The 23146-nt window shown below is 42.9% G+C and overlaps 1 protein-coding gene across 4 annotated transcripts in view; it reads right to left on the reverse strand.

Moving 5' to 3' along the window:
• Nucleotides 1-16897: 16897 nt before the first annotated feature.
• Nucleotides 16898-23146, reverse strand: part of LOC111971492 (BTB/POZ domain-containing adapter for CUL3-mediated RhoA degradation protein 1-like) — a 41602-nt gene continuing 35353 nt past the window's right edge. For all 4 annotated transcript variants that reach the window (XM_070446282.1, XM_023998293.2, XM_023998292.2 and 1 more), the window contains exon 7: nt 16898-18490. In XM_070446282.1, coding sequence (XP_070302383.1) covers nt 18254-18490 — 237 coding nt within the window. In that variant the 3' untranslated portion in view covers nt 16898-18253. The remainder of the gene's footprint in view (nt 18491-23146) is intronic.

The following is a 23146-nucleotide window of genomic DNA, read 5'->3' on the forward strand; positions in this document are numbered from 1 at the left end:
TGACTACAGCTCAGCATTCAACAACAGTGCCCACAATGCTCATCACTAAGCTAAGAACACTGGGACTAAACACCTTCCTCTGCAACTGGATCCTGAACTTCCTGACAGGACGCCCTCAGGTGGTAAGGGTAGGCAACAGCACATCTGCCAGGCAGATTCAACCCGGGGTTGCGTGCTTAGTCCCCTCCTGTACTCCCTGTTCACCCACGACTGCGTGGTGAAGCATGACTCCAACACCATCATTAAGTTTGCTGACGACACAGCGGTGGTAGGCCTGATCAGTGTGGTGCCAGGACAACAACCTCTCCCTCAATGTGAGCAAGACAAAGATGCTGATCGTGGACTACAGGAAAAGGAGGACGCCGAACACGCTCCATTCACATCGACAGGGCTATAGTGGAGCGGGTTGAGAGCTTCAAATTCGTTGCTGTCCACATCACCAACGAACTCTTGGTCCAAACACACCAAGACAGTTATGAAGAGGGCACGACAACACCTTTCCCCCTCAGGAGACTGAAAAGATTTGGCATGGGTCCACAGATCCTCAAAAGGTTCTACAGCTGCACTATCGAGAGCATCCTGATCGGTTGCATCACTGCCTGGTACGGAAACTGCTCGGCATCCGACCGTAAGGTGCTACAGAGTGTAGTGCGTACGACCCAGTAAATCACTGGGGCCAAGCTTCCTGCCATCCAGGACCTATATACTAGGCGGTGTCAGAGGAAGGCCCAAAAAATTGTCAAAGACTCCAGTCACCCAAGTCAGACTTATCTCTACTACCGCACGGTAAGCTGTACTGGAGCGCCAAGTCTAGTTCCAAAAGGCTCCTTAATAGCTTCTACCCCAAACCACAAGACTCCTGAACAATTAATCAAATGCCCCCCAAATGCCCCCTGTTTTTACACTGCTGCTACTCACTGTTTATTATCTATGCATAGTCACTTCACCCCTACCTACATGTATAAATTACTTCGACTAACTTGTACCCCCGCACATTGACTCGTTATTGTGTTACTTTTTATTTAAAAAATTACTTTCGTTTATTTAGTAAATATTTTCTGAACTATATTTCTTGAACTGCATTGTCGGTTAAGGGCTTGTAAGTAAGCATTTCACAGTAAGGTCTACACCGGTTGTATTCGGCACATGTGACAATTTGATTTGATAATTACTCAGGTGCACCTTGTGCTGGGGACAATAAAAGGCCACTAAAATATGCAGTTGACACACAACACAATGCCACAGATGTCATCAAGTTGAGGGAGAATGCAATTGGCATGCTGAATACAGCAATGTCCACCAGAGCTGAATTGAATGTTAATTTCTCTACCATAATCGCCTCCAACGTCGTTTATGAGATTTTAGCAGCATGTCCAACCGGACACAAAACCGCAGACCACGTGTATGGCGTCATGTGGGCGAGAAGTTTGCTGATGTCAATGTTGTGAACAGAATGCCTCATGGTGGCAGTGGGGTTATGGTATGGGCAGGCATAAGCTACAGACAACGAACTCAATTGCATTTTATCAATGGCAATTTGAATGCACAAAAATACAGTGACCAATCCTGAGGCCCGTGGTGAGGCTCATTTACAGATGCATATCTGTATTCCCAGTCATGTGAAAGCCATAGATTAGGGCCTAATGATTTTTTTTTTAATTGACTGATTTCCCCTTATGTAACTCAGTACAATCAATGAAATATTCAAACCCCTTGGCGTATTCTAAAATGTATTAAATAAATGCTCCTCAGTCTACACACAATACCCCATAATGACAAAATGAACAGGTTTTTAGAATTTTTTGAAAATGAAAAATGAAATACCTTATTTACATAAGTATTCAGATCCTTGGCTGTTAGACTCAAAATTGAGCTCAGGTGCATCCTGTTTTCATTGATCATCCTTGAGATGTTTCTAAAACTTGATTGTAGTCTACCTGTGGTAAATTCAATTAATTGGATATGATTTGAAAAGGCACACACCAGTCTATATAAGGTCCCACAATTGACAGTGCATCTCAGAGCAAAAACCAAGCCATGAGGCCGAATACATTTTCCATAGAGCGCCGAGACAGGACTGTGTCGAGGCACAGATCTAGGGAAGGGTACCAAAAAAATTTATGCAGCATTGAAGGTCCCCAAGAACACAGTGGCCTCCATCATTCTTAAATGAGAGAAGTTTGGAACCACCAAGACTCTTCCTAGAGATAGCCGCCCGGACACACTGAGCTATCAGGGGAGAAGGGCCTTGGTCAGGGAGGTGACCAAGAACCCAATGGTCACTCTGATAGAGCTCCAGAGTTCCTCTGTGGTGATGGGAGATCCTTCCAGAAGGACAACCATCTCTGCAGCACTCTACCAATTATGCCTATATGTGGCCAGACGGAAGCTACTCCTCAGTAACATGACAGCCCGCTAGGTGCCTTTTGGCAAACTCCAAAAGGACTCTCAGACTATGAGAAGCAAGATTCTCTGGTCTGATGAAACCAAGATTGAACTCTTTGGCCTGAATGCCAAGCATCAGGTCTGGAGGAAACATGGCACCATCTCTACGATGAAGCATTGTGGTGGCAGCATCATGCTGTGGGGATGTTTTTCAGCGGCAGGGTCAGGATCGAGGGAAAGATGAATGGAGTGAAGTACAGAGAGATCCTTGATGAAAATCTGCTCCAAAGCGCTCAGGATCTCAGGTTGGGGCGAAGGTTCACCTCCCAACAGGACAACGGCCGTGAAAAGATCGAGCTCTGATTTTATAGCTTCAGAGGACATGCGGTGTAAAAGAGCCATGTTGCTTGTTCTTTTAGAAAATACTTCTGAGTATTCTTTTTGCTGTTTTTGGTCCAGACCTCCTCACTTTACCTTGTCTTTGACTTAAGTGAGTTTTGAGTTTCTTTTAACGGTTAACCTCCGCTTTTTAGGGGCTGGCCTGCGCCTTATACCCGGAGGTCTCTTTTTTGGTCTTCGAGACAACAGCATAAGCCCCGAGCCTTCTTGATGCTCGGCATCTGATGACGCCCTTCTGGTCATAGCATTGGATACAACCTCACTTACAATATTTTTTAGCCGCTGGTTTTAAATGTGGTTTGGCTATGCTGAGGCCTCTCTTCATAAATGGTAAAACCATCCTAAAGAGGTTACGAAATATGCCTCTTATCCCCGAACCGTACATGGTCGGGGATCCATGATAGCTGGGCAATCCATTACCCACTTGATCAACATAGTATGAGACATAGCGGTTAGGGTAGAGATGGTGGTTGTGTTCCATAACTATTTCAATTTATTTCTATTATGTTTATAAAATATATTTAATACTAATAAAATATGAAATATGTAGAGAGGTTTTGGTGGGTCTAAAGTGGAGTTTTACAATCGTTTTACCATAAGTAAATTCGATATTTTCCGTTCTGATCCGTTTTAAGCTCAACCAGAATGTTTTCAATATATTTCTTGCTTACAGGTACATAGTGTGGCTTGTCATGGTTAACAGTGACTACATCACCATCCTTTCCCTCTATATGAACTGTTCTCAAGAGGGGCACATAACTGTCTCCTACCCTTTGATAGGATATGATGTCGGTATACACAAATATGTTGTAAAACCCTGCATGTATATCCGCAGGGAATGGGAATAATTTCTCTCTCACATACGTCCATTTATTGGAACTCATCCCCAACATGTCAACTAAATTACCGCTGGTCTTTATACCCCTATCAGCAGCCCCTGAGATTCGTACACGTTTATGAATAGGGTTGTAGTTCAAGAGTATTTCCATATTGTTCAGGGTTAGGAGTTTGTTCAACTCCGAGATGATTCTGTCGACAGTTCTATAGAACCCTTTTTTAAGCATTATAAGTTTCGGGGGTTCCGATATCCTTTTGCAATAACAATCACGGTCCTTATCCTTGATATTATATCAACTATGGGGGTATGTAATCTCGCTGAGAACTACTTCCCGGGCCTCTGATAACTTTATAGGCTTTGGAAAATTGGTTGTAAAATTCGAACTTTGGTTATTCATATATATATATACACACACACTGCTCAAAAAAATAAAGGGAACACTTAAACAACACAATGTAACTCCAAGTCAATCACACTTCTGTGAAATCAAACTGTCCACTTAGGAAGCAACACTGATTGACAATAAATTTAGCAAAAAAACACCAAACGCGCTCTCATTCACGCGCTTGGAAACACTACAGCCAAAATGGGAGCCACCTAGAAAAACTACAATTTCTGGCAAATTTTTCCAAAAACCAGCCTGAACCTCTTTCTAAAGACTGTTGACATCTAGTGGAATCCCTAGGAACTGCAATCGGGCACGATTTCGCCCTATTATAAAAGTGCCAGCCATAGAAATCAGTGGTAGGATGATTTTTTTTGGGGGGGGGGGGTTGTCCTCGGGTTTCGCCTGCCATTTCAGTTCTGTTATACTCACAGGCATTATTTTAACAGTTTTAGAAACTTTAGAGTGTTTTCTATCCAAATCTTAATCAAATTATATGCATATCCTAGCTTCTGGGCCTGAGTAGCAGGTATTTGACTTTGGGCACGCTTTTCATCCGGACGTCAAAATACCGCCCCCTATCACTAGGAGGTTAACTTGTAGACAGGGGGTATACGTGGTAGACATTTGGTAACTGTGAACAACTTGTCGCTGTAACCTTGCTCATTTGTTTGTCGAAAACACCCCTCAACTTGGATATACGTACCAAGTCCCCCACTATGAATTTAAAATCAATTTTTCTCTTACGGCAAAGGGGGAACAGATTTTTAAAGACTTGAAAAGAGTTTTCAGAAGAGACCTCGGAGGGCTTCATCCATATACTCTTATGGTAGCTGTAGTTGTAACCCTTTACTAAATCTTGAACAATATCGACATATCTATGTGTGTTGTGAGCTGTAAAGTATTTCCAAATCCTCTCCTTCAAAGTTCTGTGAAAGCGTTCAACTGAAGCGTTCAAATCCGAACTTGTAGCAAAATATACGATATTGTGCTTCTTCATGAGTTTCTGAAAAGTATTATAAAAAAATGATTTTCCGCCATCAGTCTGCACTTTCTTGGGGGCTCCTCCTTCCTTCAAGACAGCGTCAAAGGCCCGGGTCACCTGTGCCCCACTTATTTAAGACCCTTACAAATTCTATTTTAGAGAAAATATCTATAACCGTTAGCATGTAGCGATTTCCATCATTTTTATCTGCAAGGGCCTGCATGTCACATAGATCTGCCTGAAACTGGGACAAGGGATGTTTTCGCACAGGTTTATGCAGTGTAAGCATCCTGCTCTGCTAGCCATTCATTCACTTGAGCAGCGCCTAACCTGCTACCTGTTTCTTTGGCTATAGCCAGGCTAAGACCCTGGGTTAGAGGGGGTATAATAAATGTTTTTCAACATCTGCCCCGCTGTCCTTCTTGCCTCTCTGATGTACAATAACGTTAATGAGCCCCTTTCAAATAACGAGAACATTTCATTTTCATTTTTGCAAACATTAAGTATTACGTATACAGACAATTCAGGATACATAGCAGGATACTAGTCCCCATTTTCTCAACGACCCATGCATGCAACACCTTGTTTATTTGGTTTACATTTACAGGCTTGTGTCGCTGAATTTTTTTAAACACACACATCCGTTAAATAAGTATATAAATCAACAAATATGATACGTTACAATTAAACCGGGTGTTTCAAACAAATAAAGTAAAATCTTAGATGTTTTTTCTAGTTCTTCAGAATCAGCCACAAGACGGGATACCAGTTGTGTCCATTGTAGACTCTCGCCCGTATGTCGCACATGATTTGCTCCATTTTTAGCACACGCTCTGCATTAGCCCATGTATTGTGGGTTGTGTAGAACGATACATTGTTCAATTTATTTTCAATAATTTGCTGCATAACATTTGTAAGTTCTCTCAAAATATTTGATTTATTTATTCTCTAACATCGTATGCATATAGTTACCCATTGCTTTACATCTAAATAAAAGATATGTATTGTTAGTCGCTCTCTTGGGGTTTATTGAGCCAGAAAGTCACCACATCAGCCACCAAAGCTTCCTTGTATTTGTTGTCGTCCACCAGTGTGTACCGGATTTCTTTGAATTTCTCGTGGATGTAGATCGCCTCCTTCAGTTCATGTAGGAAAGCCTCGGTTACCCAGTAAACTCTGGGAATAGATGGCACAAGACCCATAGATTCCAGGGCTCTGACCATGGAAGGTATAAACCGGCTGAACCTCAGTCTTTTTACCAGCTCCTCAAAATGGTTGAAGAAGTAGTACCGTGGTGGGTCGTATAAACACGGATGTCGTCGTTGGCTGGGGTGATTGATCTCACAACCGATGCATTTTTCTCTTATATACTCTCCAATCACCACGTCTAAAAGTGCGGCTACAGAGGCCTTGATGGTGTCCACAAAAATAGTACTGACCACCCCATCAAACACATCCTCAGGCAGTGTACATGTAGGGGGTGTCGGGGGGCTTGCCTGGGGGGAGAAGAATGGAGGGCTGTGAGGCATAGAGTCCTTAGGGTCTGGTACCCATGACGTATCGGAGTCCTGGTATGGTATATGAATATACATGGTATATGCCGAAATGAAGAACCGGAGGCTTTAAGGGCACTCTTTTTATTGTTGAACCAGTCCTTTGCTATCGGGGCGTGGTTAATGTAGCAGACGCGTACTTAGTTTTCTTCGGGGCCTGACCCTTCTGAGGATGATCCTTCTTGAGGTTCCTTTGAATCATAATCCTTAGGATCCGTATATATCATGCACTTCCTTAGCCGAACAAAGCTCTGCCATTGTTGGCTCTGTACAAAAAGATCATCCACTAACTCTAACATTTTCAATTCCATTAGATCCCAACTTTTAAAAGGAATACGTATACGCAACCTAAAATCCCCAGTCAGGCCACCATCCATGTTGTTGCCATTGTAGATTTCCTTGTTGCTGATATGGAACTCCACGCACCCACATGGAAGTCCTTCTTTGTATTTTCACTCCTGAGGAGTCATGGGCACCTTCCCAATGGGTCTCGTAGCCCGTGAAGAAGCTATACCCCTTTGTGATAATTCTCAGTTCTGGACACACCACCTTGCGAAACACCTGCCAGTCTTCAAGCCTGTAGTCCACTCCTAAAGTCTGGTCTGTATATTCTTCTCCTTCGGTTACGGTATAGAGTTTCACTCTACAGGCCGGGTAATCAAAAAGATAACCCCATTGCTGTCCATTAGCTGTCCATTAGCTGTCCATTAGACATCATCACTTGATCTTTCAGCGCAGTTGCGGGCGGTATTTGGGTTCTATGCATATTTAGAAAGCGCTTTTTTGGCGCATCGTATATGGATGCTTTATACTCTGACCTTTATGTTTCAACCGAGGTCCTGCTTCCGTTGTTACGGTCATCACGGGTGTGTCACTGATCACAAAATTCATGTTTCATTTCTTTAGTGGTTTATCGTGGTCGCTTGTGGTGTTCTGGGGTATATTTATAATGCGTCTGCCCCCCCAATACCCCCGGACATTCCTGTTTCATAGACAACAGCCCTAAGGTCACTACAACAGGGTGGGGGCCATACTCTTTGAAATGTTCAAACACATCCCCAGGTTCTACGAGGTCCCTACACATCAATCATCATGACAGCTTCAAAGGAACAGATGCACTATATGCATAAGTTCACGCAGAAACAAGCGAGGCACCTAGAAGAGCCAGTATTCCAGGGCAGATTGAGATGCAGGTTGGGTGTGATGAAGGTAGTAGAATGGGGGAGAACAAGAATGGTAGGAGACATGAGGAAGGTTGTTACATCTGTGACAACAGTAATCAATTGCACAGACAAATGACAATCTAAGAAGATAAAGATCATAGTGGAGCTTGGGATTACAGGACTGACATGGGAATATGTACAGGATGACCTCAATAAGATTGAGAATCAGTCCAGCCAGGAATCATGTATTGGTTAATTTGCATTATGGTGTTAATCCTACAATGGAATGCCAGAAGTTTGATGGCTAATGGGCAAACAGTTTATTGAGGAGTTACCAGCCAAACCTGATGTGATATGTCTCCAGGAGACATGACTAAAACCTTCTCTAGCTTTTGTATTACAAGGTTAAGTTGTAGTCCGTAGAGATAGGGTGGCAAGGGGAGGAGGAGAGTGTGCTACCTTTGTAAAGCGGGGGATCCCATATAGGTGTGTGGGAGAGGAACAGGAGTATGTAGTGGTAGAGGTGTGATTTGGAGTAGGATATACAGTAATGGTGAACTTTTACAACCTGTGTAAGAGACTGGAGTTGCTGGCCCTTGGGAATGTAGAAGGTTAAGATAGGAGATGGGTAATGTGGTGTGGGGATTTTAATGCTCATCGTACGCTCTGGGGAGGGTTACGGACTGATGTAAACAGATAAGTGTTGGAGGAACTAGTGGATGAGAAAGGACTTGTGAGTCTTAATGACAGTCGGGGAATCAGGATTGACCCAGTAACTGGAAATTAATCTGCTCTAGATCTTAGTTTGATTTCAAGATCAATGACAGGCAGATGTAGTTGGGAGGTTTCTACAGGGGTAGTGATCACTATCCTATCATGAGTACTGTAGGATTGAGGGAGGAAAAATAAGTAGGAAATGTATATTTGGCAAAGCAGAGTGGGGTCAGATTCAGGAGTTGAGTGAACAGGAGCTGTCTCAGGTAGATCTTAATTCAGATATAGAAACAGTCAATTAGGGAATAAGAGGAGCAAGAGCGGGAGAAAGAGTAACGCAGTCCCCTGGTGAAGTGAAGAGTGTAGAGAAGCAGTGAAAAGTAGGAACAGTGCTTTCAGAATGTTGAAAAGGTCCAATAATTACCAGCACCTGATGCAGTATAAATAAGCACAAGCAGTAGTAAGTAGGATCATTAGGACAGCTAAGAGGGAGTATTGGCACCGGTTTTGTGGAAACATAGGCAGCACCACTCCTGTGGGAGAGGTATGGGGGATGATTAAGAGGATGAGTTGGTTCAGAAGACGTTGGGATCTCCCTGTGCTGAAAAGTGGTGAGATTGTTGTAGTGAGAGATATGGAGAAGGCAGAGATGTTAGCCCAGGCATTTGTGAAGGTGCACAGCTCAAATAATCTGACAGAAGAGGGGCAGCGTGGGAGAGAGAGGGTCAGAGGAGAACATCCGGAGGTCCTGGATACGAGAGCGATGGGGGATACATTGAATGACCCTTTTACGTTGGTTGAGATGAAGAAAGCATTAGCTAAAGCTGGGGTCACATCACCTGGGAAGGATGAGATGTGTTACATCATGATGGCTCATCTCAGAGACACTGCAATGGGGAAAGTAGAAGAGAGGGATACATATTACCAATGCAGCCAGAAGAAGTGATTAGTGAAGTAGAGCAGTGGTCCTTCAGGTGGGGCTTCAAGTTCAGTTGAGAAAACACAGACTTTTTTGTGTTGGAAGGTTGGGGAGGAAATATTCTTGAAGTTGTACAGAAGGAATCTGGAGTGGGTAGAAGGGTTTAGKTTCCTGGGGTCTGGTTTGACACTTGAATGACATGGGAAGAGCATATAAACAGAGTAGTTGTCAAAGGAAAGAAAATATTAAATGTGATGCGTTGCTTGTCAGGAATTGAGTGGGGGGGCAGATAGAATGGCGTTGAAAATGATATATATAGTGCTGTTAAATTCATCATTGGATTATGGAAGCATGCATATGGATCATCCAGGTCCAAGCCCTAAGAATATGTTGTGGAGCACTCAGGACCTCCCCGGTGGCAGCGATGCAGGTAGAGTTGGGAGAGATAACGTTAAAGTTAAGAACACAACAGCTAGCCATGACATATTGAGTAAATTTACAAGGACATAAGTTTACACATCCTACAAAAAAGGTGCTCTGAATAAAAGCTTTGCGTGGATAGGCAATTGCATAGTGAGAGAGATGGGGTTGTTTGGTAGGGAGTTTAGCCCCTCTGGTTCTTCCTGCTATCCCACCTTGGTGTCTCCCTCAACCAGTGATGGATCTAGGGTTGCTTGAGAGGGTAAGAGATGTTGAGGAAGGAGTAGATTCAGTTGTAAGTGAACATTTAAGGACACAATACTATGCTTTCTTTAATATATTCACAGATGGATCTAATGATCCTAAAACAAGGAGGACAGGAGCAGCTTTTAGTGTTCCTGAGTTTAAGGTGGCAGTGACGAAAAGAGCAACGGATCATTTATCTGTTTACACAATGGAGTTGCTGGCCATACTATTGGCTGCAGAGGGGTGGAGATGAGGCCAGACAGGGTAGTCATCTGCTCTGACTCCTGTGCAGCACTGATGAGCTTAAATTGTTGTGTGTCTCAGAGCAGACAGGATGTATTGTATGGGGTTTTGCAGTGTTTGTATAGGGTGAAAGATGGGGGTATTTGTGATGTTCCTCTGGGTACCAGCTCATGTGGGAGTAGAGGGGAATGAGGAAGTGGAAGTTATTGCCAAGCAGGTTCCTAAACATCCTAATGTTGAGATCAAATTGTCAATCAGTAAAGCAGAAGCCAAGGGATGAATAAGAACAGTGGTTAAAAATAATTGGCAAGCGTTGTGGAACAGGGAGAGAAAGGGAAGACACCTGTATAAGATCCAGGAAAGGGTGGGGGCAGGGAGGTCCTCAGGCCGAGAGAGAAGGGAGGAAAGTGTAGTCACAAAGCTAAGACTGGGACACACAAGACATTGAAAGTGGTGGGGAAACATCCGACTGGGAGGTGTGATCACTGTCAGGAGAAGATGGAGACAGTGGAACATGTCCTATTTCAGTGCCAGAAATATGTGAGAGAAAGGGAGCGATTGTTAGATGTTAGATTTGAGGAGTAACGGGGTTGAAGAGCCAGGATTAAGTGAACTGCTGGGGAAATCTTCAGGGGATGTAGTATTCTGTATTTAGTTTCCAGAGAGACAAGATTACAGGGTAGGATTTAGACCTTCACTGTCTCTGGTCCACACTCCAGTCCAGTTGGTGGCGGTAATGCACCTTAAAGTTGGTTGCCAACCGCCATATAACATCCATAAGGACAGCTTCCTTCACAAGAGCTCTGCTCCACAAAGTATGAAAGCGCTGACTTCTGCAGAGGCCGTATCGCTGTAAGTGCTGCACGGCCAATACATACGTATGAATGACCATGCATCGCCTTTTAAGAACGAGTCATTATGAAAAACTAAACATGACTTTTCAGTCTGTAAAAAGAGTCGTTCATAAATAACGACTCATTTGTCAACTGCATCACTAAACGAAGAGTTTATGGGTATTGTGATTGAGGCAGTCGGTAATTAATGAGCGTTTTAAGCGCAACTTTAGATGGTTTAGGGACAGCTCGAGATTTAACAATACTCCTAAGAAGGTTCTAATTATGAACTTAGGTTTTGGGAAACCGGGCCCTGGGCGTTAGAAAGGAGACATGCAAGCCAACAACCACGCACAAGCGGTTATGGTATGTCAAAATGTTGCCAGAAGGTAGCCGGAATGTACATGCATGATTTGACTTTGTCTAAAGAAACTGCAAAAGGGAGTTCACCTCAGGTCAGGACAATCATGGAGTTGTTCAGAAACGAACCTCCGAATCTGAGGTTCTTCCGCTAACACCATTTGTTAGCTAGATAATGTTGCTGCTTGCTTTCCCCCCTCCTTCAGATTTCTTTCCCTCCAGGATTTCACGACATTTTTGCGATTTCTGCGGCCAAAAATGCTTAATTTTTGCAGCAACTTTTCTGAAATTCTGCGGTGTTTTTTTCACATTAATTTCATAAAGTAATAAGTCATGTGTTCAGTTTTAGGACGATTTTAAAGCAGAATACATCATACAAAAACAATTAAACATAAAGTGCTCCATTTGTTTATTTTCCTGAACAAACAGCTGTCATAATCCACACTCCATCAGGCTTGGGGGCTTGCTATCAATACGAGATGCACCTCCCACTCTCTCAAAAAACAAATAGATTCAAAGCTGATCAATCGCTTTCAATTTGAGGATCGATATTTCTTTCGCATGAATTGTCTTAAATACTTTCTCTGAAAGGGTCGTAAGGGAGAACACGTAGAAAGTGTTGTTGATATGTACTTTAAAAAAAGTATTACAATTTTTTTTTTTCGTGATCTTGTGAAGTTTAAAACGGCAAAGCGGACAAATTGCACTCAGTGCTTTGAGCAGCGCTCTCAATAGACAGACTGGGGAGAGCAGAGTGCCGGCCACCCTACTAAAGCCAAGGTTAGCGGAGTCAGTTTGAGTAGAACGCCACTCACCTTGATTCTTTCAACGCTTGCCACAGTCGTCCCTGCTACCACTTCAGTCATGGTGATCTGCCGCTGCTGTGGGAACTGTTCTGACATTCTCAAATGCTTTGCTGATTCGCAGTGACTGTTGATTGTCGACTCTCTCTTGTTTTCAAAAACATTTGGAAATTGTTTCGCACGGCCTTTAATGAGATTGAGTTCTGTTTATTGACCTGACTGTCAGCCGTCAACAATCACCCATCTTCGCACGTCAATACGCTGACAGCCAGGGGGAAAAACTTTGTTGACGTGTGGTTGGATTGGGCAATTTTCCAAGGTAACAGTGCAGTAATTGGTCAAAATTACGAACCCGCTTTTGATTGGACCCTTTTATGCGCTAAAAGTGCGGGGATTGGTCAATTGCGAGCTCTCGCGTAATATGCGCTGATTGGTTGATTTTGCATTGAATTATGCCATCGTGGAATCCTGGAGGGACTGAGATTTGGCACGACATTGCGTAATGACGCAACTAGCTACGTGTTACTTGCTATGTTTGTGTCATGTGGGTTTTAAGACGACTGGGAACTCGCAAAAAACAAGGGCAAATCATGACATCAGTGATTTTTCAGGGTGGCGCTCTGGAATTCCGAGTTGGATGACTGCATATATACATAATGACTTGTAATGTTTTTCTTCTTTTGGAACTTATGAGTGTAATGTTTACTGTTCATTTTTTATTTAAAGCAAGTGAAATAAACAATGTTAACATATGTTTTCCATGCCAATAAAGCCCCTTGAATTGAACATAAAGATTTTTCCCGAGTTCTCAGTTGTCTTGAATGCACGGAAGTTGAAGTCTTTCTTCTACGCCTGCTATGTTAGGTTCATCATTAGTTAACACAGCCACAAGTATGGCTAAACCCCACCTCTACATTGTTTTCTTAAAATTTGATTTTAAACTTATACAGTGCATGATTTAGGCAGGAGCTCATAGAAGCAGCACCACAACATTTCTCCTGCTTTAGCTTCTGTTCCTATTATAGAATCTTAGCAAAAGTATTGTGGAGCCCCTTCACCTAAACAGTACCGCCACCCAAAATGAGTACCTGCAACAATTTCAGTCCAAGTCAAGCATTGACCTAAAATGTACACACTGCTAACCTTAAATACCAAAACGCTAGCCAATTATGACTTTGTTTTCTAGTATAAGGGGCATCTCAATAGTATTTTTATTTTTATTTAACTAGGCAAGTCAGTTAATGACGACCTACTGGGGAACAGCGGAAACAGGCAGAATGACAGATTTTTACCTTGTCAGCTCGCGGATTCGATCCAGCAACCTTTTGGTTACTAGCCCAACGCTTTCCAATTTCTTTACCATTAATGCAGGTGAATGACAATGGCGACATTTCACTTGGGGCGGCTGGTAGCCTACCTGCTTTAATGGAAAATAAATTGGAAAGGTGAAAACAAATTCATTGGTCCATTTGAAAAGATTAAGAGGACAGGAAAAGTGGGATTTTCCTCTCAATCCTACACACAACACCAAGATGCAGGCTTTAGACTTTTATTGAGAATGTTGATGGTCCATAAAATATCTAAAAACCCCAGACAGTTACAATATCAAAGTACATTTGATGAAAAAAAATATGGTTTGCGCATCTTGGCAGACATTATGAGACGGTTTTCTAGACCCAGATTAAGCCCCTAGTCCTGAATTAAAAAACATTCTTTGCAAATGCGTTTTATTCTAGGACTGCCCCAAGCATTTTTTTTTATAGGATTAGGATGTGAGATTTACATGCCAGATGACATGCTTCTATGGGTTAACAAGTGTCCAATAATAACCATTGTGACATAAAAACACTTCCCAGGTTCAGATCACTTCCTACATTTCACATGTAAAAAAAAAGATTCTCCCCCCTTTTTTTTTGATCATGGACTTAATTTTATCCGGCGCCGAAACGAGATGTTCCTTGGAAAATATGCAGTATTTTGTTTTTTTATGTGTTATTTCTTACATCGGTACCCCAGGTAATCTTAGGTTTCATTACATACAGTCGGGAGGAACTACTGAATATACGATTAACGTCAACTCATCATCGTTCCTACCAGGAATATGACTTTCCCAAACGATCCAGTGTTTTGCCTTCACCCAATACAATGGATCTGATCCCAGCCGCGACCCTGTGCGACGCCGTAAAAGGGCAACGAGGCGGTCTCCTGGTCAGGCTTCGGAGACGGGCACATCGCGCTCCACTCCCTAGCATACTACTCGCCAATGTCCAGTCTCTTGACAATAAGGTTGATGAAATCCGAGCACGGGTAGCATTCCAGAGACATCAGGGATTGCAACGTGCTCTGCTTCACGGAAACATGGCTAACTCAAGAGACGCTAACGGAGTCGGTGCAGCCAGCTGGTTTCTTCATGCATCGCGCCGACAGAAACAAACATCTTTCTGTAAGAAGAGGGCGGGGGGTATGCCTTATGATTAACGAGACGTGGTGATCATCATAACAACACACAGGAACTCAAGTCATTCTGTTCACCTGATCTAGAACTCCTCACAATCAAATGTCGACCGCATTATCTACCAAGGGAATTCTCTCGATCATAATCACAGCCGTATATATCCCCCAAGCAGACACATCGATGGCCCTGAACGAACTTTATCTGACTCTTTGAAACTGAAACCACACACCCTGAGGCTGCATTCATCGTAGCTGGGGATTTTAACAAGGCTAATCTAAAAACAAAACTCCCTAAATTCTATCAGCATATCGATTGTGCTACCAGGCTGGAAAAACCCTAGATCATTGTTATACTAATTTCCGCGACGCATATAAGCCCTCCCCCGCCCCCTTTTGGAAAAGCTGACCACGACTCCATTTTGTTGATTCAGCCTACAAACAGAAACTAAAACAACAAGCTCCCGCGCTCAGGTCTGTCAACGCTGGTCCGACCAATCTGATTCCACGCTTCAAGACTGCTTCGATCACGCGGATTGGAATATGTTCCGCATTGCGTCCAACAACAATATTGACGAATATGCTGATTCGGTGAGCGAGTCATTAGGAAGTGCATTGACGATGTCGTACCACAGCAACGATTAAAACATTCCCAAACCAGAAACCGTGGATTGACGGCAGCATTCGCGTGAAACTGAAAGCGCGAACCACTCTTTTAACCAGGGCAAGGTGACCGGAAGCATGACCGAATACAAACAGTGTAGCTATCTCTCCGCAAGGCAATCAAACAGGCTAAGTCCCATACAGAGACAAAATCGAGTCGCAATTCAACAGCTCAGACACAAGAGGTATGTGGCAGGGTCTACAGTCAATCACGGATTACAAAAAGAAAACCAGCCCCGTCGCGGACCAGGATGTCTTGCTCCAGACAGGCTAAACAACTTTTTGCCCGCTTTGAGACAAACTAGTCCACTGACACGCCCCCTACCAAAACCTGCGGGCTCTCCTTCACTGCAGCCGAGGTGAGTAGAAACATTTAAACGTGTTAACCCTCGCAAGGCTGCAGCCCAGACGGCATTCCCAGCCGCGTCCTCAGAGCATGCGCAGACCAGCTGGCTGGTGTGTTTACGGACATATTCAATCAATCCTTATCCAGTCTGCTGTTCCCACATGCTTCAAGAGGGCCACCATTGTTCCTGTTCCCAAGAAAGCTAAGGAACTGAGCAAACGACTACCCCCGTACACTCACTTCCGTCATCATGAATGCTTTGAGAGACTAGTCAAGGACCATATCACCTCCACCCTACCGGACACCCTAGACCCACTCCAATTTGCTTACCGACCCAATAGGTCACAGACGACGCAATCGCAACCACACCGCACACTGCCCTAACCCATCTGGACAAGAGGAATACCCATGTGAGAATGCTGTTCATCGATTACAGCTCAGCATTTAACACCATAGTACCCTCCAAACTCGTCATCAAGCTCGAGACCCTGGTCTCGACCCGCCCTGTCAACTGGGTCCTGGACTTCCTGACGGGCCGCCCCCAGGTGGTGGAGGTAGTAACAACATCTCCACCCTGCTGATCTCAAGGGAGCACCCCCTATCCACATCGACGGGTCAGTAGTGGAGAAGGTGGAAAGTTTTAAGTTCCTCGGTGTACACATCACGGACAAACTGAATTGGTCCACCCACACAGACAGCGTCGTGAAGAAGCGCAGCAGCGCCTCTTCAACCTCAGGAGGCTGAAGAAATTCGGCTTGTCACCAAAAGCACTCACAAACTTCTACAGATGCACAATCGAGAGCATCCTGTCGGCTGTATCACCGCTGGTACGGCAACTGCTCCACCACAACCGTAAGGCTCTCCAGAGGGTAGTGAGGTCTGCAGAACGCATCACCGGGGCAAACTACCTGCCCTCCAGGACACCTACACCACCCGATGTCACAGGAAGGCCATAAAGATCATCAAGGACAACAACCACCCAAGCCACTGCCTGTTCACCCCGCTATCATCCAGAAGGCGAGGTCAGTACAGGTGCATCAAAGCAGGGACCGAGAGACTGAAAAACAGCTTCTATCTCAAGGCCATCAGACTGTTAAACAGCCACCACTAACATTTAGCGGCCGCTGCCAACATACTGACTAACTCCAGCCACTTTAAAATGGGAATTGATGGAAATTATGTAAAAATGTACCACTAGCCACTTTAACAATGCCACTTAATATAATGTTTACATACCCTACATTACCCATCTCATATGTATATACTGTACTCTATATCATCTGCTGCATCTTGCCATCTTTATGTAATACATGTACCACTAGCCACTTTAAACTATGCCACTTTATGTTTACATGCCCTACAGTACTCATCTCATATGTATATACCGTACTCTATACCATCTACTGCATCTTGCCTATGCCGTTCTGTACCACCACTCATTCATATATCTTATGTACATATTCTTTATCCCTTTACACTTGTGTGTGTATAAGGTAGTAGTTGTGGAATTGTTAGGTTAGATTACTTGTTGGTTATTACTGCATTGTCGGAACTAGAAGCACAAGCATTTCGCTACACTCGCATTAACATCTGCTAACCATGTGTATGTGACWAATAAAATTTGATTTGATTTGATTTGATTTAATAAACATGCTTTTTAGAGAGCCAAATAAAGCCTGATTTCACCACCAGACCCAACATGAAATCCTGTTTCAATTAGGCACGGTAGCATCATGGACAAAAAAAATTATAATAATTGTTTGCAAGTGAATGTGTCAACATGAACTCACATGGCTGTTAAACGTAACATTGCCTCAACATATTGGATGAGCATGGCATCAAGTGTCGGTCCAGAAAGTGATCTGTGCGTGAACTGGTCAAAACAAATCAGATCAGCACCTCAACACTCACAATCCCCACCAACATCTATACAGAATAAATAAATAATTTATTTAAAGTTAAAAGGAAAAATTTACATTCTAAAATAAATTAAAAATTGAGACAAACATACAACAGTAATCAATTCAAAAGGAATAAACATCCAGCAGATGCTCAGCAGTCACACTTCCTCTAATCTACTACCAACACCCCATTCCACACTCCCTGTTCCCTTTTAGTGCAGAGTTAAAGTACCTTATTTGAAACAGCGAACCCCTCCATTTTCCAGTCACACTACCACCATCCAAACCGGGTCAGGAGATAGCCCCAACTAGCCCTTAGGTATTTGCAGACCTATGCGGGGGTCAATTCTCTCTACCCTTCTCCCCCAAGTGTGCATGTTAATTAGTGTAATAGTCCCACTTTTGGGTTAAGGGTTGTTTTCCCGATTGGGCAGAAAAAATTATAATCTCAGTCTTTGGTAATATAGGTAGTATAATCTCAAAGTCCCACACCTCCTTCCTTATATAAGAACCTATCCTACCCCACCCCTACTAAACATCCACCCTAACCTCCAGGCAAACACCCCGCTGCCAAACATGTATCTTTACCCTGCTGCTAACTCCCTCTCTTCATCCTCTCCTTAACCCCACAGTTCATTATTTTTTCTCAGTCCTTATACACAGTCTGTTGGCCGTGTCCTCTCTCATCATGCATGATGTGCCTCCTCACGTGAATCCTCCTCACCCTTCGGTCCCCTGCACTGGCCCCCTCCTCCTCTGATTGGCTGGCCACCAGCGAAGATGACTCCAAAAGGGCCACGCCTCCCGGGCCAGAACCACGCCCATTCTCATAGATGAGGATGTTGAGCGTCTCCTCAAAGATGCGGGCTTCAGGAAACTCCACCTGACAGTGAGTAGGAAGAGCAAGACACAGGGAGGGAAAGAAGAGGTAGCATACCATTGTAGAATTCTGTATTTAAGTGCCTTTGGAAAAGTGTTCAAACATTTTGTTGCATTACAGCCTTGTTCTAAAATGGATTAAATTGTTAAACCTCAAATCTACACACAATACCCCATAATGACAAAGCAAAAACAGGTTGACATTTTTGCTAATTTATAAAAAATAAAACTGAAGTAACACATTTACATAAGTATTCAGACCCTTTACTCAGTACATTCTTGAAGCACCTTTGGCAGCGATTACAGCATCAAGTCTTCTTGGATATGACGCTACAAGTTTGGCACAGCTGTATTTGGGGAGTTTCTCCCATTCTTCTCTGTAGATCCTCTCAAGCTCTATCAGGTTGGATGGGGAGCGTTGCTGCACAGCTATTTTCAGGTCTCTCCAGAGATGTTCGATCGGGTTCAAGTCCGGGCTCTGGCTGGGCCACTCAAGGACATTAAGAGACTTGTCCCGAAGCTACTCCTGCATTGTCTTAGCTCCGTGCTTAGGGTCATTGTCCTGTTGGAAGGTGAACCTTTGCCCCAGTCTGAGGTCCTGAGCAGGTTTTCATCAAGGATCTCTCTATACTTTGCTTCGTTCATCTTTCCCTCGATCCTGACTAGTCTCCCAGTCCCTGCCGCTGAAAAACATCCCCACAGGATGATGCTGCCACCACCATGCTTTACCGTAGGAATGGTGCCAGGTTTCCTCTCGACGTGACGTTTGGCATTCAGGCCAAAGAGTTAAATCTTGGTTTCATAAGACCAGAGAATCTTGTTTCTCATGGTCTGAGTCTTTAGGTGCCTTTTGGCAAACTCCAAGCGGGCTGTCATGTGCCTTTTACTGAGGAGTGGCTTCAGTCTGGCCACTCTACCATAAAGGCCTGCTTGGTGGAGTGTGGCAGAGATCATTGTCCTTTTGGTAGGTTCTCCCATCTCCACAGAGGAACTCTAGAGCTCTGTCAGAATGACCGTCGGGTTCTTGGTCACCTCCCTGACCAAGGCCCGTCTCCCCCGATTGCTCAGTTTGGCCGGGCGGCCAGCTCTAGGAAGAGTCTTGGTGGTTCCAAACTACTTCCATTTAAGAATGATGGAGGCCACTTGTGTTCTTGGGGACCTTCAATTCTGCAGAAATTGTATGGTACCCTTCCCCAGATCTCTGCCTTGACACAATGCTGTCTCGGAACTCTACGGACAATTCCTGCGACCTCATGACTTGGTTTTTGCTCTGACATGCACTGTAAACTATAGGACCTTATATAGACAGGTGTGTGCCTTTCCAAATCATATCCAATCAATTGAATTTACCACAGGTAGACTACAATCAAGTTTTAGAAACATCTCAAGGATGATCAATGGAAACAGGATGCACCTGAGCTCAATTTCAAATCTCATAGTCAAGGGTCTTAATACTTATGTAAAAGAGGCATCTGTTTTTAATACATGTTTTCGCTTTGTCATTATGGGGTATTGTGTGTATATCCATTTTGGAATAAGGCTGTAACGTAACAAAATGTGACTCCACACCTGGATTCGGCCTTATGTGTCAAAACTTGAATTTCTGTTTGACATCGGATAAAAGTAGAGACTCAGAGCTACAAAATGGTATATCATACATGGCATTTGAGGAACAATGGTAAATTAATTCTACTTTGAAAGTTGATACACTTGTAAACTCACTTTTTAATGTTTTGGAATCTAGAGTGCTCTCCTTTGTCTACACCCATTCAGCATTGTTCACACCCTCTTAAGCCAGCCCCATCTCTTTAAGGATTCACATGAGGTCATGTGCTAAAGACTAAAGGTGGTAGTAGCCTACAATAAGAAAAAATTCCAAGTGAACAGAAAGTGTCCAGATAAAAATATTTTATATTAGACGACGCTTACCCAGATACACTTGTCTAAACTGATGGGTCATGTGAAAGAAATGCTATAACCCCCCAGCCACAACCAGTGGTGGAAAAGTACTAAATTGTCATACTTGAGTAAAAGTATAAATAATTTCAAATTCCTTGTAAAAACATGTATTGACGGATAGCCAGGGGCACAATGTACTTAAACCTCTTATGGCTTAAATCCCGTTAACGGGATCGATATGACAACAGCCAGTGAAAGTGCAGGGCGCCAAATTCAAACAACAGAAATCTCATAATTAAAATTCCTCAAACATACAAATATTTTACACCATTTTAAAGATAAACGTGTTGTTAATCCCACCAGTGTCAAATTTCAAAAAGGCTTTACGACGAAAGCACACCAAACGATTATGTTAGTTCAGAGCCAAGTCACAGAAAAACACAGCCATTTTTCCAGCCAAAGAGAGGAGTCACAAAAAGCAGAAAGAGATAAAATTAATGACTAACCTTTGATGATCTTCATCAGATGACACTCATAGGACTGCATGTTACCCAATACATGTATGTTTTGTTCGATAAAGTTCATATTTATATCCCAAAATCTCAGTTTACATTGGTGCGTTACGTTCAGTAATGTTTTGCTTCCAAAACATCCAGTGATTTTGCAGAGCCACAACAATTTACAGAAATACTCATCATAAATGTTGATGAAAATACAAGTGTTATGCATGGAACTTTAGATAAACTTCTCCTTAATGCAACCGCTGTGTCAGATTTCAAAAAAGCTTTACCGAAAAAGCACACCATGCAATATTCTGAGTACGGCGCTCAGACACAAAACAAGCCATACAGATATCCGCCAGGTTGTGGAGTGAACAGAAGTCAGAAATAGCATTATAAATATTCACTTACTTTTGATGATCTTCATCAGAATGCACTCACAGGAATCCCAGTTCCACAATGTTTGTTTTGTTCGATAAAGTCCATCATTTATGTCCAAATACCTCCTTTTTGTTCGCACGTTTAGTTCCCAAATCCAAATTCACGACGCGCAAGCCAGATGAAAAGTCAAAAAATTCCATTACAGTTCGTAGAAATATGTCAAACGATGTATAGAATCAATCTTTAGGATGTTTTTAAATAAATATTTATATAAATATTGAATGTTTCAACCGGAGATTTATTTTGTCTTTAGAAATGCAATGGAACGCGGCTACCTCTCACGGGAGCACGCCTGAATGAGCTCATGGCACTCTGGCAGACCTCTCACTCAATCAGCTCTCATTCTCCCCCACTTCACAGTAGAAGCCTCAAACAAGGTTCTAAAGACTTGACATCTAGTGGAAGCCTTAGGAAGTGCAATCGGACCAAATTTACACTGTATCTTGGATGGGCAAAGAGTTGAAAAACTACAACCCTCAGATTTCCCACTTCCTGGTTGGATTTTTTCTCAGGTTATTGCCTGCCATATGAGTTCTGTTATACTCACAGACATCATTCAAACAGTTTTAAAAACTTCAGAGTGTTTTCTATGCATATCTTAGCCTATGGGCCTGAGTAGCAGGCAGTTTACTCTGGGCACCTTATTCATCCAAGCTACTCAATACTGCCCCCAAGCCATAAGAAGTTATTAAGTATCAAAAGTAAAAATATAAGCCATTTCAACTTTCTTATATTAAACAAACCAGAGTGCACAATTCTATTTTTTTATTGATGGATAGCCAGCACTCAGACATAATTTACAAACGAAGCATTTGTGTTTAGTGAGTCTGCCAGATCAGAGGCAGTGTGGATGACCAGGGATGTTCTCTTGAGAAGTGTTTGAATTGACAATTTTCCTGTCAAAATGTAATGAGTACTTTTGGGTGTCAAGGAAAATGTATTAGTAAAAAGTACATTATTTTCTTTATGACTGTAGTGAAGTAAAAGTTGCCAAAAATATAATGTACAGATACCACAAAAAACAACTTAAGTAAAAATACTTCAAAGTACTACTTAAGTACTGTACACCACTGCCCAAATGCCTTCAGACCAGTAAATTAGCATACTTTATATACTGTTACACATGCACTTATCACGTAGTATTCTATACATAAGTTAAGGCCATACAACCTGAGTTGAAACCTGAGTGAGGTACACATGTACAGTACATAAAGAGATGCATGCGCCATATATTTAAGTGGTGGACACTTGATACGGTCACATGATATTGTTGTGGTTTGTCACAAAATCATGTTACGACCACACATATCAATATTCATTTTATATATCAATATATACAATATAGCTGTGTGCTAGTAGTTTAGACAGACTGGTCGGTCCATTCAACATGTCAATACCTCTCATAAATAAAAGTAGTGATGAAGTCAATCTCTCCTCCACTTTCAGGCAGGAGAGATTGACATGCATTCACTCACTCCAGAGAACGCGTTTCCACTGGTCCAGAGTCCAATGGCGGTGAGCTTTACACCAATCCAGCCGACGCTTGGCATTGCGCATGGTGATCTTAAGCTTATGTGCAGCTGCTTGGCCATGGAAACCCATTTCATGAAGCTCCCGACAAACAGTTATTCTGCTGACGTTGCTTCCAGAGGCAGTTTGGAACTCGGTAGTGAGTGTTGTATTTATTATGGATCCCCATTAGCTGCTGCCTGCGGTCTGGCAGAATTAAGGCATTTATAAAATGTTAAAAACATTCAAATACATTCATTACAGAATTCATAACACACTAAGTGTGTGCCCCCAGGCCGATACTCCACTAC

This window comes from Salvelinus sp. IW2-2015, linkage group LG13, assembly GCF_002910315.2.
Source record: "Salvelinus sp. IW2-2015 linkage group LG13, ASM291031v2, whole genome shotgun sequence".
In the NCBI taxonomy this organism is placed as follows: Eukaryota; Metazoa; Chordata; class Actinopteri; order Salmoniformes; family Salmonidae; genus Salvelinus; species Salvelinus sp. IW2-2015.